The sequence below is a fragment of the Nycticebus coucang genome, chromosome 6 (assembly GCF_027406575.1).
Source record: "Nycticebus coucang isolate mNycCou1 chromosome 6, mNycCou1.pri, whole genome shotgun sequence".
NCBI classification, from domain to species: Eukaryota; Metazoa; Chordata; class Mammalia; order Primates; family Lorisidae; genus Nycticebus; species Nycticebus coucang.
Genome location: NC_069785.1, coordinates 118,955,512 through 118,971,445, shown reverse-complemented (window position 1 = coordinate 118,971,445; position 15,934 = coordinate 118,955,512). Strand labels below are relative to the sequence as shown.

Below are 15,934 nucleotides of genomic sequence, written 5' to 3'. Positions count from 1 at the left end.
TCCCACAAGGTTCCTGATGTAGGTCTGTTCATTAGCTCCATCACAATCACCTAGAAGGGGGTTTAAGATACAGATCCCCAGATATCGGGCCCAGGGTTTCTAACGCAGAGGTCTGTGTTAGGGAACCAGTTATCTGAGAATATTTTTAAACGGGGACAAGTCCACGAGCTTGATGCACAGCTGGTCTGGGAACCATGGCAAGCACAATGTAGGGGACTGACCCTCTCCTCACATGCTGCAAAGGACACAAGGTAAAGAGGGAATTTTGTGAACAAGTGGGAGGATTGTGCAGATGTTCTGCCCAGCTGGGAGAGGCTGGACAAGGGACTAAAATAAGAGATACAATTAGCTGATCTCTGAGGTTCCTTTCAGCTGTTGCCTCGGGACTGTGTAAGAGGGAGTAAAGCCACTGTGGATGTCATGGCTCCTGAGAGTCCCAGAGAGGCCAATGATGTGCTGTTTGTTATGCTGACATCAAGCTGGGTCGACCAGATGACTGTGTTCCATGAGGCCTACTGAGGCCACACTTCCTCCTCTTCACCTGTGCTACCCAACCTCACTCCAGGTCCTTATCATCTCACAACTTAATAGTTAATGACAACCGCCTCTTTCTACAGCAAGCAAATGCCTTGAGGAAAATGAGACTCAGGAGCAATAATAAACAAACGCCGTGGGTGAGCCTCGTTTGGCTTCTAATTCACACAAATCAACTTTAAAAAGTTATTTTTGAGGCAATCAGGAAAATGTATGATGATACTAAGGAATTGTTCTTAATTTTTTAAATTGTATGCATGGCATTGAGGTTAAATAAGAAAAACTTATTTTGAAATTGCATACATTGAAGTATATAGGAGGGAAATGTCATGTCTGGAATTTCCTTTTAAATGCTTCAGCCGAGGGCGGCGCCTGTGGCTCAAGGAGTAGGGCGCCAGTCCCATATGCCAGAGGTGGCGGGTTCAAACCCAGCCCCGGCCAAAAAAACTGAAAAAAAAAAATTCTTCAGCAGAGATGAAGGAAAGAACAGAGAAGTGAAAGGCAAAAAAGGAAGGAAGGAAGGAAAGAAAGCATAGACAAGCAAGTCCAGGAAAATCTTGACAGTGCTGAATCCGGGTGAGAGGTATTACGTAGGGTTTATCAATTTCTTTTGTATTTTCTATTTTTATTTCAATAGATTTAGGGAGTATAAGTGGGTTTTTTTAAGACATGTATGAATTGTATAGTAGTAAAACATACAAATTCCACAGTAATAAAGAGGGAGAGAAAAGAAAAGGAATCCAAAAGAATTCTAGAAAAAAAAAAAACTTAGAAAAAACAGTGGAATAGAAAGCAGAAAATAAGAAATAGTAATCAATATAAATATATCAATAATTGATACAGGGTTCCCTGTTCAGGGCTGGACAGAAACCCTCATTTTCTAGGCCTGGGTGAGCTCAGAAATCAGTCTCTTCACAGACCCCTACCTCTCTGGGGACTGTTGTAGGTAAAAACCACATTTAGTCTCCCCAAATTAACCAAGAAGAAATTAGGCTAGTTGTGAAAGCTTTGCAGCCCCAAGGGCGATCAGGACTACCTTCAGGTGTGTCTAGAGCAAATGATGGTTAAGGAGTAATCTCCGAGAGGCACACCCTGAAATAACAGACGCAGATAAGACACCAGGGAGCAGAACGGAGACGGACAAGGTAGGAGGTCTACTACCCAGGAGCTGAGGAAGGCGGAGTCAACCAAGGGGTGAAGAAGAGAGCAGCGGGTGACCCAAGGACACCAGAGTGTTTCCAAAACGAGCCAGTTATATAAGAAAGCTGTGGGAGATCAAGGCAGGTGAAGCCAGCTGTGGTATTGTAAAGTACCTCCTTATGTTGACCACCTCAAGTCGACCTAATTTTCACAGACCGGACATGCACATATCAGCACAGCAGCACAGTAGGCCCAGTTCCTCCTGATGACCACCTCTGTGCATTGGCCAGCTTGTTACAGTCCCTTGGGTGGTCAACTTGTAGAGGTTCTGCTATATACGTTTGGTCTTCATCCCTGTCTCAGGCATACGATGCCGAAAATCCTTACAATCTTCAGACTGATCGTCTTTTTGTATGTGAATGTGTAGACGGGGGCAATGGGGAGCTCCTAGGTTGCTTCTAGATGGGGCTGGTCATGGGAAAGACAAAGCAGGATTAAAGAGTTGGGACTTCCAGACCCACCCCCTCTAACCTCCAGGGACAGGACAGGGGCGAAGGATGCGTTGGTCACCAATGGCTAATGATTTAATCAACCGTGCCTCTAAAATGAACCTTCCACAGACACCCAGAAGAACAAGGTTTGGAGGGCTCCGGCCAGCTAAACACATGGAGATTCCAAGAGGGTGGTGTACTGGGGGAGGAGGGTGGAAGCTCCATGCTCCTTCCCCATAGGCCTTGCCCTACACATCTTTATATGCACCCCTGGTGATACCTTTTGTTATAAACCAGTAAGTGTGCATGTTTCTCAGAGTTCTGTGAGGCACTCTAGTAGATTAGTAGAAGTGTAAGAGGCAGCCTTGTGGGACTGGGCCTTCAACTGCTGGCATCTGAGACTATCTCCAGGTAGATAATGTTGGAATTAAATTGAACTAGAGGGTGCTTGCTCCTGTCCATTGCTGGAGGGTAGCTTTCCCAGGTGTGGGGAACATCCCACACACCTGTGTCAGAAGTGTTGCGTGACCATTGTGGGAGGACAGCCAGGAGACACCATGGGAGTTAATCCTCTATTCTCAGACCAGCAAAGGGCCATTGTATTTTGTAAGATGGACACACTAGTGGCCTTGGCAAGACAATTTTTTTTTTATTATTGTTGGGGATTCGTTGAGGGTACAATAAGCCAGGTTACACTGATTGCAACTGTTAGGTAAAGTCCCTCTTGCAATCTTGTGGCAAGACAATTTTAATGGAGTGAAAGAAAACCCAGGTTGGAGACTGTTGTAAGAATAATGAAAGAAGAAACTGTCTCTAGACAGCTCTCTAGAACAGTGTTTTTCAATCTTTTTTATCTCATGGCACTCTTGAACCTATAGTTAAATTTCCGTGGCCCGTTTATGTTGATAAAAATAAAATAAAAGAGTAGGCTCAGCGCCTGTAGCACAGTGGTTATGGCGCCAGCCACATACACTGAGGCTGGCGGGTTTGAACCCGCCCCAGGCCAGCTAAACAACAATGACAACCGCAACAAAAAATAGCCGGGTGTTGTGGTGGGCGCCTGTAGTCCCAGTTACTCGGGAGGCTGAGGCAAGGACTCGCTTAAGCCCAAGAGTTGGAGGTTGCTGTAAGCTGTGATACCACAGCACTCTATCCAGGGCAACAGAGTGAGACTCTGTCTCAAAGAAAAAAAAAAAGTGTAAAAAATATATAAACTTATTGTGCTTTGAACTTCTTTTGAAAATATAACTAATGATCTTCAAACATTTTTGCAGTGTACCTGAGACCCTCTCATGGCACACGGCAGCACACTGAAAATCACTGCTTTAGAATTTTGCTGCTCAGAGGGAGAGAATGTCGATGGTAGTTGAAGGGGGACCTGGGGTCAAGGCAAGGTTTGCTAAAATGAGAGATCTTTATATATAAGCTGATGAGAAAAATCAGCTGGGAGGGGGAAGAGATAAGCAAAGAGCTCAAATAGACCAGAGCCCAAGAGGAGAGGCTGACCTTGATAGGAGGGCAGACTCATCATCCCGTAGAAACAGGAAGCCCACATCACTCCGTCACTCCGGGTCTCACTTTCAGGGGCGAGTTGGTGGGGATTTAGGATGGCCCCTGGCTCCGGAAGGCAGGTCTCCCAGGCAGGGAGACGGGATGTGGGAGATCTGTGCTGGCCTACAAGCCAAATGATCTAATGTTGTATCATTTTTGTTGTTCATTTTGTGTTATCCTTGGGACTTCAGAGAAATCTAATTTAAATGTCCTGGGCTGGTCTGTCGCATGTCCTTGCTTGGAATTCTGGTTAAGGAAGAATGCTGATCAGCAAGAGATTTCTGGAAGGGAGGTACGAGGCAACGGGGAGCTTGTGAGGGCCAGTCTCCCGCCCTCCCCAACACCTGGGATTTAACTTACCTTGCGGGTCAGACTCACTGCCACGCATGCACTTCCTCTTTCTCTCCACTCGGTGTCACTAGAGGCTCATCTGTGCTGGAGACCACGATGCTCGGAGTGGAGGCAGGAAAAAGTGAAAGGCTGCTGCTTTAAAAAGCACTGACAGGTGATATGGAGCTGGGAGTATGTTTTCCTCCAAGGATCTTTACAGTTGGCCAGAGCCTTAGAACCCTAGAAGTTTAGTGTTGGGAGGGATCTTTCAAACTACATAAGTTGCATCCATTTGAGATGAAGGGAGGTGCCCAGAGGCCAGGAGAGACCATGGTCCAGCCTGAGACCATGTCCAGTCAAATCATCTGTAGACCCAAGTGTCCAGGGGGTGGCTAGTCTGCTGGCTCCCCAAGTACTGAGGTGTTGTGGGTGGTTTAGGGCAGGCACCAGGCTCCCTTAGTGCATTGGAGTTTCACGTAAAGGTAGGAACCAACTTCAGCGAATTTCCACTGGATATTTTCCAGGCTCTCTAAAGATTTGGGACCTCAGGAAGTAAGGGTTTGTCCCATCTCCCCTCAGCCTCTCACTGTCACCTCTCAGGCTGACTTCTGCAACCCTTCCTTGGGCTGCCTGCTTCCTGCCCAGGAGCAAAGCTTTTGAGGTGCCAGATTCCATCTGAGGTTGATCATGGATCCCTGGGGTTGGGGCTGGCTGACAGCAGGTGCTTCCAATTAAGCCTTTTAGGTATGGGAGGACTTGGATTTGACATGAAAGACTCCAGATAGAATATTGATTCAGGGGCGGCACCTGTGGCTCAGTGAGCAGGGTGCCGGCCCCATATGCCGAGGGTGGCGGGTTCAAACTCAGCCCTGGCCAAACTGCAACAAAAAAAATAGCCGGGCGTTGTGGCGGGCGCCTGTAGTCCCAGCTACTCGGGAGGCTGAGGCAAGAGAATCGCTTAAGCCCAAGAGTTAGAGGTTGCTATGAGCCATGTGATGCCACGGCACTCTACCGAGGGCGGTACAGTGAGACTCTGTCTCTACAAAAAAAAAAAAAAAAAAGAATATTGATTCAGGATGACTTCTAGAAAAGCCAACTAAACCCCCACCCACCAAGGAGTTTAAAGCCTTTCTTCTCTGGTTTAAATCTGGACCACACTCTCCCCTTACCTAGCCCTACCACACCCAGTAAAGCAGGGATGGACCAAGGCAGCCTTTCGCAGGATGCACAATCCCAGTTGCTTTCCAAAAGCCTCAGAAGCAGAAGCACCTGCAGCCAGTGCCCACTAGGTGGAGACAGAGCCCTGGCGTTGCCAGCAGCAGCTGCACTAATCCTGCTCCTTCGTGGGTCCCAAGCAATGGGCTCCTGTCCTGGAAACAAAGGTCTAGGACACCAGCTCCCCTTCCACAAATCCTATCTCTACAGCACATTAGTGTTTAGAAAGCTCTCTTTCCAGTAGTGCCTTACTCTGGTTGGCTTTGAAAGTGTCCTGATGGTAGAGGGGCCAAGTATTGTTGCACCCATTTTATAGCAGAGGAGACAGGACCTCAGGGAAGCTTTGAGATGTAGTCAAGGCTGCATAGTCACAGCAGAGCTGGCCTCAAACCCAAGTCCTCTTGACTGAGTCCCAGGTTCTTTTTGCTAAACTCCAGCTGCCCCCTTCCTCAGAGGTGCCCAAGACAGCCACCACCGAGCTATTTAGAATCCAAGTAGACCTTGGGGGCTTGACTCCATAGAGCCACATGCCACATTCTGTTGGTGCCTGCCTGGTCTTCAGAAAGCTGCTGTGCGCCAAGGCCAGGGTCCAGCTCTGCCCAGGGTTCCTGAAGTGCTCAGAGAAGCTGGCAGGGGTACCAGAAGCATGGCTGTGGGTACTTCTGAACCTTAGAGTGGGGGATCAGGCAGAATGCAACCTGCTCCAGGTGCATGAGTGTAGGAGGGAAGTGGGGAGCTGGGGGTGAGGGTTTAATCTTGGTCTACTCTGGTAAAGGCAGCTGACGATGAAGGAAACGCTGTAGTCCCAAAGTTTCCAGCAAATTCTAGGAAACTATGTAAATAAAGCAGCAAAAGCTAAGAGATGGCAGTTTTGTTTCAACACAGGAAAGGACTTCCCTCCTTGTGGCAAGGGTGGAACCTGTGGGAACACATAACTGGAAAGAAATCATCAAAGCTGGCCAGTGGAGGCAGGGGAAGGGGCCATCACCTTGACACCAGCTACCAGCTGTGCAGTCACAGCCTCAGTTTGCTCATCTGTAAAATGAGGCCAGTGCTCAGCGCCTTGCCCCCCACCCCAGACTTGCACCCTGAGTGTCTTGTGAGTGGAAGATCCTTCTGGCCGGTGAGCTACTGTGTGTTACGTTCTCCCTCTCTATTAAAAAGTCAGAACAAGAAAAGGAGCCCCGTTGGGTCTGGGAGTAGGTGTGGATGGAGGATGGAGGCAGCGATTTCTCAATGCTGTCTGGTCCCTGGGGACTCGTCAGGGCAGCAGCTGGGGGAGGGGAGGCTCTGTGCAGGGCTGCGTGTCTGCACCCTGCCTCCCTGGGGAGAGGCAGGAGAACGGGGTGCAGCCAGCCGAGGTACAGTGGGAGCTGCTGAAAGCTGCACGGCTTTGCTATTAATGTAGTCAGTAAATAAATAAAGGAGGGCTTAAGCTTAGTGTACAGCAATCAGTTTAGAACTACAGGGTAATTAGCGCTGCAGGGGGCTGCAGGGCTGCAGAGTCAGGTTTAAATGAGCGAGTTCACTTTCACTGAGGCACCCCCTGGGGAGCAGAAAAACGCAGCCAGAAAGGAGCCCGTCTTCCTGCCAGCCCCCTGAGGGGGCAGGCGCTGAAAGTGGGGACACAGGGCTGGGCCTAGCACCAGCAAAGAGCTGGGGGATTGCCCCTCCACCACGGGCAGAGGACCAGGTGTCTGCGCACACACTCCTGCACCCTAGCAGGAGTGCCCGGGCTGTCCCCACTATAAAGTGCCACTGTCCTGTGCTGGCTGCTCTTTCTTCTAGCACATGGCAAGCACAGTTCAGGTGGCTGTATGAACTGATGTTCACACAGGCGTGGGGAAGCAGAGGCTCCCTGCCGAACCTCTCCCCCTCCAAGCCTCTCCCCCACACGCACACGTGTCTGTGCGTGTCCTGTGGACACAGTGTTGTGACTGTCCTTACAAAGTTTCACTTCCCCCAGAGGGCTAATTGCTTCTCTCCTTCCCAAACCTCTTTCTTTCATCCATTTATTCAGCAAAGATTTATTGGGTGCCTACCACGTGCCAGACAGTGTGAGCCTCTGGGAATATGAAGATATACAACACACAATTCCTGACCTCAAGGATTTTAAGGTCTGGAAATGGTGACAGTTAAGAAAATGAGTGATTAAATGGTATGGTGGAGACTGCATTGAAGGAGCGCCTCATTCCGCCTCGGGGGGCTAGGGAAGGTTTCCTGAGAGAGAGTAGGCTGGAGCCGAAATGTGAATCATGAGAAGCTGCAGGGCCAGACAGAAAGGTGAGTGTGGACCTGGGCAGTTCTCAGACAAGAAAACCACACATGCCGTAGTCACAGGGGAGCAGAGTTCTGAGTGTTCCAGAACCATCTGTGGTCCAGTGGCTGTAGCACAGGTTGATCCAGGGGCTGCAGAGTGATCTTGAGATGAGGAAGGGGTGATCAGCAGGGGCTCTGTCCCTGAAGGTCGCGTTTGAGGAACCACCAGGGACTTTTACTTGATGCTATTTGCAGAGCAGAGGATGGAGCCAAGGGTGGGCCTGAGCAGAGGCAGGGCACACAAGCGGTCAGGAACCTTCCCGTGTTGTGAAGGTTCCAGTAAGGGGTCCGCAGGCAGCTAGGGAAGGCCTGGCAATGCTGAGCGGGTGGAGACGGCCCTGGATGTGGCCTGACAGCTCCCTCTCCCACCCTAGGGGCATGAGCTGGCATGAGCAGCTCAACTGGCATGAGCTACTAGAAGCCTCTAGTGGCTCTGGGCCTCAGCTTCCCACCGTTGGCAGCAGAGGAGTCCCTTGAGACTCACTGGAAGGAGAACTGTGAAGGCTGAAATGACCCAAGCACCTGCCTGAACCTGAGCCGCCTTAGCCAAGGGCACCGGGCAAGGGGAACACACATGTAGGGAGCTCCCACCTAATGTTCCTGGAGCACAGCCTTGTATTGTCCCCCCCCACACTGACTCCAACAGTGTGCCCTGTCCTGAAGGAGACGGCTCACAGTTGCCAGGGCCGGGACTGGCAGGGGGCGCAGCCAGCGGGGTGGAGTCAGGCCATGGTGGAGCATTCTCAGGCTGGCCCAGCCAGGGCCCCTTTCTCCCCATGAGATCATATCTGGGTCAAAGAGCACGTAAGGCTGGCAGGGCCAGCGGTCACACAAAGCCCATTCAGGCTAGTGCCTATTCACTCACCTCCTCTCCCCCAGAGCCCAGGCTGCTGCGACCCCAGCGCAGAACCTAAGCCCCGGCTTTGATGTCCAAGAACAGAAAACGGCGATTAAATGTTGTTTTAAAGAGGGAGTGCTCACTGCCCTCCCATCTGTCAAGAGAAAGCTGAGGCCTGAGGGAGGGGAGGGGCGTGGGGGGATGGGAGTGAGTGAGTGTCTGGGGTGCGGGCAGAGAGAGGGCTCCAGGCCCAAGAGAAGGTCAGGTGGTGTGGGGGAGTAGGGACAGCTACTCAAAATCAAAACAAATAGCATTTTGGCCAAGAATTGTTTTTCCCAGATAAGGAACAGGGGAGAGAGAAAATGACATGAGACAGAGAAATAACGGGGTGGGGTAAGGAAGTGGAAAGGAGTGGAAAGGAGAAAAAGACTGGGAGAGAGGAGAGGATAGATGAGGGAGGAGAAATGAAAGGAAGAAGCACAAGAGCAGAGAGTAAGACAAGAGGAGAAAGTGCGGAGAACCCAACTTCCAACTCCTCTTCCTAGGCAAGTTGTCCCCACGGTAAGTGTAGGTCCAGGCAGTCTCAGCTCAGCACCCCATGGTCAGACAGACCCAGCCTTGGCCTTCGGGGAGAGCAGGGGCAGAGAGGCCACCGTCCCCAGGCAGGCAGGACAGCACACAGGGTGATGGCTCCCAGTGACTGCCCCTAATGCAGGAGGTCAGCCCCGATGCTTGGCACAGGTTTACCACACCGGAGTGACCCACTGCTGCAATCATGGCTTGCATCCCCTAGATGGGCTATTTTGGTTGGAGACGGGCAGTTGGCATGGTCTCAGGCAAAGACGCTGAAGCCCACATCCATGTTGGCAGTGAAATTGGTTCCATAGCTGAAGACGAGCAGCGTGATGCTCCCATCCTCGCCTGCAGACAGGGCGACGAGATGCAGGTGGGAAGGTACCGTGCCATTGAGTGTGCGGAAACCCTTTATTCTTTGGGGGGCAATGCTGTGTTTCTCCCTTCCATGTGTGCTCTCCCTACATGAGGCCACCAGCTCCAGTCTCCTTTCTCAGCCCAGTTCTGGGCTGCCACAGACCCAGGGACCTTTAATTGGGTGGAAGCTTCTTGTTAAGAAATTTCTGAAGTTTGCTTAGCTGTCAGGAATAAGACTAGGCCGGGTGCAGTGGCTCACACCTGTAATCCTAGCACTCTGGGAGGCCGAGGCAGGACGATCACTTTAGCTTAGGAGTTTGAAACCCCCCTGAGCAAGAGCAAAACCCCATCACTACTACAAATAGTAAAAATTAGCCAGCCATTGTGGTGGGCGCCTATAATCCCAGCTATTTGGGAGGCTGAGGCAGGAGGATCACTTGAATTTAGGAGTTTGAGTTTGCTATGAGCTAGGCTGACGCCATGGTACTCTAGCTTGGGCAACAGAGTGAGAGTCTGTTTCACAAAAAAAAAAAAAAGAAAGAAAGAAACAAAGAAAGAGAAGACAAAGAAAAGAGAAAGAAGAAAGGAACAGAGAGGAGGGGGAGGGAAGGGGAGGAGAGAACAGAAAAGAAAAGAAAAAAAAAAAGAGTAAGACAGGCTACCACTGCCTTGGGAGTTCAATAGCAAGAGATGAGGATGTTAGTTCTGATTGCTTCTCACAACTGTGTGATTCTGAGCAAGTTATCCTAACACAGCAAACGATCCCAACCTGTGGCTTACTAGCAGCTAACACCATGAAGCCAAGGGTTTGTCTGCTGGGCTCCTTGCTATATTCCCGTTATCAACAGCTGTAAGTGCTACCAGGCAGTCTTGCTGAGTAAATGAGTGAATGCCTACTTAGCACGTGGTACCAAGGATCCAATGATATTAATGTATTTAACAATTTTTTAAACTAAAAAGTATCAGAAAAATATGTTATCGAGTCAGTATATACCTTGTAAATGTGGCCTAAAAGTGCCACATAAATAAGGCTGAGTGTGGGTAACCCAGATCTTGCTCTTCCCCTGTCCTCATGCAGGCATCTCTGTCCCTCTTTCACGTTCCCCACCCAAGAAAAGACAGAATACTTAAGAAAAAAAAAAAGAAAAACAGAAGGGGGACGCTGCAAGCCAGAGACAACTGAATTAACTTTATTCTCTTCTAACTGCAGATTCAAGGTATACAACTGAACATTGCTATTTTTCTTATGAGACTTATAAATAAAAATACAAAAAATGTTCACTACAAAAAAATCTACTGTTAGTAGGATGTAAAAAATATTCTCTTTGCTATAGAAGGCACAAACTTCACTTAGTGACACATGGAGAGAGAAAAAAACCTGCAGCAGTAAATTCATTTTTTCTTCTTTTTCTTTTTTCTTTTTTTTGAATCTTGTCAGAAACACTGAAATTACAAAGAAAACGCATCAATCTACACGAAACAAAGGCAGATGCGGAAAGCTGCAATCAGGACGGCACAACTTCGAGGGAACTGCTTCAGAACTAGAACAGAGGATTGCCAAGCACGACTCTGGGGAGCAGGCTGGGGAGGAGGAGAGGGAGAGAGAGAATGGAACCCACAGAAAGGAGAGGGGAGGAGGGAGGGCAGGGCGGAGAAGGGGAGAGAAGGAAGGGGGCGGGGAAGAAAGATTGATTTTGTACAAAAAGTAACCAGTAGAATTGAAGAAACACAATTGGGCAACCTCCTAAAATTAGGCTAAGAGGAGGTGCTGAGGTAGACATTAACTAGAACATCGATGAATTAAAAACACTATTTTGTAATACAGAGCGATCCGACTGGCACTTGTGCTGTCACGACATAAGACAAGCCACAAAAACAAACAAACAACAAAACAAAACGTAATACCCAAACCAAAAGGCTTAGTTTTGCTTGGTCCAGCAGGGCGGCAGGGCCCTCAGTGCTATAATTTACATACATATATATATATTTATCTTTATATATATGGGTTGGATGTCATGGTGCACCACCACGGCTTCTGAACCTCAGGAAGTTCATGCATAACACTATGTGAACACACACTATGCTGCACACCAGGAGGTGGGTACCCTGTCTGCAAAGTGGGATGCCGAGGACCCAGGGAGGCCGCAGCGGGGGGCTGCCGGGCCTGCAGGGCCCGCATCCCTGCTTCTCTCCACCACTTTCCCCAACCCAACCTCCTTGGTTTGTCCTGTGCCCCTCTTGACCATCTCTCTACCCAGCAGTCCCACCACATAGGGTTAGTCTGGCTTTTTGTCCTCCCACTGAAATACCACTTAAGTGCTGCCATTCCAGCTAAGCCAGCAGAAACTCCAGGGAAGAGCAGGCAAGGTGGGAGGGGGCCAGAGGACGACACCACAGGCCTGGGGAAAGGGAAGCAGGAGTCTAAGCTTCTGCTTTTCTGCTTCCATCGGGCGCGCCTCCTTTTCACCCTCGTTTGGCTTGTCAGGGAACTGGCCAAAAATCCGCCCCCCACAACCCTTCATGGACAGAATCCAAAGGCCGCCACACCTCCGTTCACTCCCCCACGAGGAGGCAGAAGCCCGTGGCCCCCTCCCGCCCACAGCACTTGTACCAACAGCATCCAGAAAGGTACCATACACTTGTGAAAAATTGCAGCAATTTCTTTTTTCTTTTTTCTAAATATGGAAAAACTGTTCAGGCACAAAGATTAAACAAGCCCGCATTACATCCCTGGATTGTACTAAGTCACTGGGGCCCCCAGCCTCCCTACCCACCCCCGTACCCCAGATCGGCCTTCCCCATATTCATGGCCTCCTTCTCCAAAGCAGCCCAAGCAGCAATGATATTTACTATCTTAAATCTCTCTCGCTATATATATTATATATAATCTATATATATTTGTCTATCCTATATATACATAGGATTTTAATGCTTTGAATGAGTTGAAGGACTGAGCAGGGAAAGAGCACGAGGGAAAAATGTCACCAAAAGCATTAAGGGACATATTTGTAGGAACTGGACATGAGAAAGGGACCCTTAACCAACTGGGACTTCCCAGGCTAGAGAAGGTTCACTCTGCTGGATAAGGCAGTGGCAGGCAGGGCGCTCAGCAGTACTGCCCCCAAGGGCAGCGAGGTGGCCACGGAGCCAGATGGTAAAAAGGACAGGGCAGTGAAGACGCTAAGCGCTCACCTGGGGAGAGGGCCACCCCCTTCCTCCCACTGCCCCACCCCTTTCATTCCAGGCCTATCTGAAGCCTTCAGATAATTTCTTACCTTGCCCCTTGGCCATCAGGCCTTGCCAACTTTAGACCTGTTTTGTCTTTGTGAGTAGGAAGTTGGGGAAGAGAGGTGTTGTTGGACTGTATTCAGGGGTCTTCTTGGAGAGCGGAGGGAATAGCATGGCGAACACAGGGGTATCCCCGGTCAAGGCGTCCTTAGAATCCACACTCCCCTCGGGCCTGGGGGCGGGGGCAGGCAGGTGCTGACTTAAGTACCATCTAATGCTGCAACACCAGATTACCACAATACTGCATGATGTAACTCACAACCGCACACACAAAGCACACGGGCACTCGTGCACACACACACAAAGGGGTATTTTGGTGGTGGTGATGGTGGTGAATTTTTTGTCTTTTTTTTTTTTTTTCTATTCACATTACAAAAGGAAAGGGCAAGGTTCTGTGGAACTGACGAAGGAACTAACAAATATTACAAAAATATTACAATTTGTAAAGATTAGCTCAACCCTCTCAGCGTCTGTGAATGGTGGTGGGGAGGGACCCAGGCTGAGTGTAAAGGGCAGGGGAGCAAGGCGGCCAGCTAGTTTTATGGAATAGTTTGGTTTTTTAATTTTCCTTCCCCACCAAAGTTGAACAACATCTTGCTGTTAAAAATACTGTTTTCTGGGATTTACAGATCCCCCTGAGGGCCAGCTAGTCCTCCCTGCCTCCCAGACAGGGGAAGGAAGCTACAGTGCATAATGATTTCTTAGAGACTGCCCCTCCCCCAAGCGATTTCACTCTTTTCACATTGTAGACATGACAACTGTTCTAGTCGCATAGTTCAAGTTTAACATTTTTTTCCTTTCCAAAATCACTACATCATTATTATAGTTGCAAAATAGCATCCTCCCTACTTTATCATCCCTCATCAACAGCCTAGCGACACAGTTCCCCCAATTCACATCCCCCCAACACACAATTTTTAAGGCCTTCAGATTTGGTGGACGAGATTGAAGGGGAGGGCAGGAGGGATGGAGCTGAGGGACGGGGGGTAAGTCACAGCAGCACCCATCCCTCCAGCTTCCCTATACTCCTCACAACCCTTCTCCCCAAAACCGCTTCCCTAAACCACTTTTTAAAACCTAAGATCAAAACGCAGCCACAACTTTCTCAGAGAGAGAAAGGAAAGAAAATAATAATAATAACAATAAAAAACTCTTACACATAAAGCATGAGATGAAACGGAGGGCCCGTCCCAAAGCAAACAACGGATATTGCAAATGTGCTTTCCAAAATTAGGGAGGAAGGGTGGGGGTGGAGCTTGGGGAAAGGAGTGGAGAAAAGCAGCAGAATGGGAGGCAAGGAGGGACCACGGAATACAAACATAAGAGGTAGCTTTTAGAAAAATAACACCCCCACCCCAACACAACAAAATAAAGGCCGCTTCGCCCCCTGGCCAGCTGAGAGAAAAAGACCAATTTTGGCAATGATAATACACAGAGATGGGGCACAGTTGCAAGATCTGAATAGCACACACCCTGAAACTTCAACAACCCAGCAAATGTAAGAAAGGTGGGATTTTCTCCAGAGTGTTCTGTGCTGAACTGTTGCTGGGCACAGGTGACTCCATGCTCCAAGCAGAGCCCAGTCACGACTCCTGAGTGCTCCATGGGGACAGCGAGGCCTGATGCACCATCCCCTCCCAGCCCTCACATTCAGATCCTGTCAGTCAACCCCTTCACACAGCTCCTTCTAGCTGGAGGCTGGTCTTCAGGGGCACGGGGTGGCCCTGACCAGCTAAAGTCTATAAAAACAACTATTAATGTATACAAGAAACAGAAAAGGATGCCCTCCCCATTCCTTTTACCCCCAACAACAACCAAAAAAAAAAAGAGATACAGAGGTTAAAAAAGCTCATGAGGTCACAAAAAACTGAGGTAATTCAAGTACAATGTGCTAAAAGGGGACACAGAACAGAAGCAGAACGTAACACAAGGCCAACTCCTCCTCTTCCTCCTCCCTGTGGGCTGAGGGCCCTGTGAGTCGGGGATTCTGTGCTATTCCCTGGACCTGGGTTTTCCCGCTGAGCTCACTGCATCTGGGGTCCCCAGGGTGACTCGACACCTTCCTCCCCTGACCAGCCAGCCCCACGCTGGGCAGGATGTCCCCTTCTCCAGGTGTAGGCCCATCTGGAGACAGACATCAACATTACTTTGGGCCACGAGCCCCTTCATGAATTCCTTCACCCAGAGACTGACACGGGGCAGTAGGGGGTTCTGTCTGGTAGGATATTAGGTATTTACTTATGTGTCTTCCATTTTGGAAGCAGCTCAGCAGGAATCTTGCCCATCACAGGGCTTGAAAAGGGTAGGGTATTTGATTTACTTAGTTTTGTGTCCTCAGAAGGCTAAGAGGGGGAGAAGCTCTGGAGTCAGATGCAGCTTTCCCACTAGGGAAGTGGAGGGGGGACACGGGGCTGGGTGCCCTCCAGGATGTGGAGGACAGGAGCTAAGGGGAGGCTGGGAGCAAAGAGAGGGGGCAGCAGGCAGGGGACAAGGGCCACGAAGCTTTCAGAGGCCACAAGAAGACGCCAGGCGTGGCAGAGCAGAGGAGCAGCAGACAGACTGAGTGCTGGGAAGAGAAAGAGAGCCCTTCCCCGCCCAAGTCTTCCTCCAGTCAATCAGAGCTGCCATTTGAGCGCCAACCGGTGGCCCAGCCCCACTATCTGCAGAGGTCCCCCTACTGCCCTCGGGTCACCTTCAGAGGCAGCAGGGAGAGGGGGCAGGCAGAGGAACTCTCACCCACTGCCTAGCCTCCATCTCTGGACATACCAAGGGGGGCTGGGTAGAGGGAGAAGAAAAATATGCCACCATCCGAGTGAACAAAACAAATCACCCTCACCCCCAAATCAGGCAAACCTCCAGCCAGGCCAGGAGGGCGGAGGCTCTCAGGGAAGGGGCAGCAGCTGGGGCATCCAGGGCGCCTGGAGCCCCAGAGAGAATCCAAGGCCAAACAGTCATCAGGTCTCCCCCTTCTTCTTTTTTTCTTTTCCTCCCCCCTCCCCCAGTCCTTCCTCCATCTCGCTCTACCCTTCTTTCCTCGCTCCCCCCTCTGCTCCAGGCCAGGCGGCCCTTCACACGTAGCACAGGTAGAGGTAAGTCTTCTCTATCCTCCAGTCGGGCGGGATTTCCTCGGGCTTGTGGCCCTTCATGTGCTTCTGCATGGAGGAGAGGCTGGGGCAATACTCTGTGCAGATGGTGCACTGGTAGGGCGAGGCGCCGTTGTGCGTTCGCAAGTGCTTGATCATGGCCGAGTAGTCCCGGGAGCGCTGGTGGCACAGCTTACACTCAAAGGGCTTCTCAC

The 15,934-nt window shown here is 50.1% G+C and overlaps 1 protein-coding gene and 1 long non-coding RNA gene across 6 annotated transcripts in view; one reads left to right on the top strand and one right to left on the bottom strand.

The window, feature by feature from the left end:
* Positions 1 to 10,549, top strand: part of LOC128588490 (uncharacterized) — a 22,638-nt gene extending 12,089 nt beyond the window's left edge. For both annotated transcript variants that reach the window (XR_008380785.1, XR_008380786.1), the window contains exon 3: positions 10,427 to 10,549. This is a non-coding gene — a long non-coding RNA (uncharacterized LOC128588490). The remainder of the gene's footprint in view (positions 1 to 10,426) is intronic.
* Positions 10,523 to 15,934, bottom strand: part of ZBTB16 (zinc finger and BTB domain containing 16) — a 189,225-nt gene continuing 183,813 nt past the window's right edge. For all 4 annotated transcript variants that reach the window (XM_053595319.1, XM_053595322.1, XM_053595320.1 and 1 more), the window contains exon 7: positions 10,523 to 15,934. In XM_053595319.1, the coding sequence (XP_053451294.1) occupies positions 15,705 to 15,934 (230 nt within the window). In that variant the 3' untranslated portion in view covers positions 10,523 to 15,704.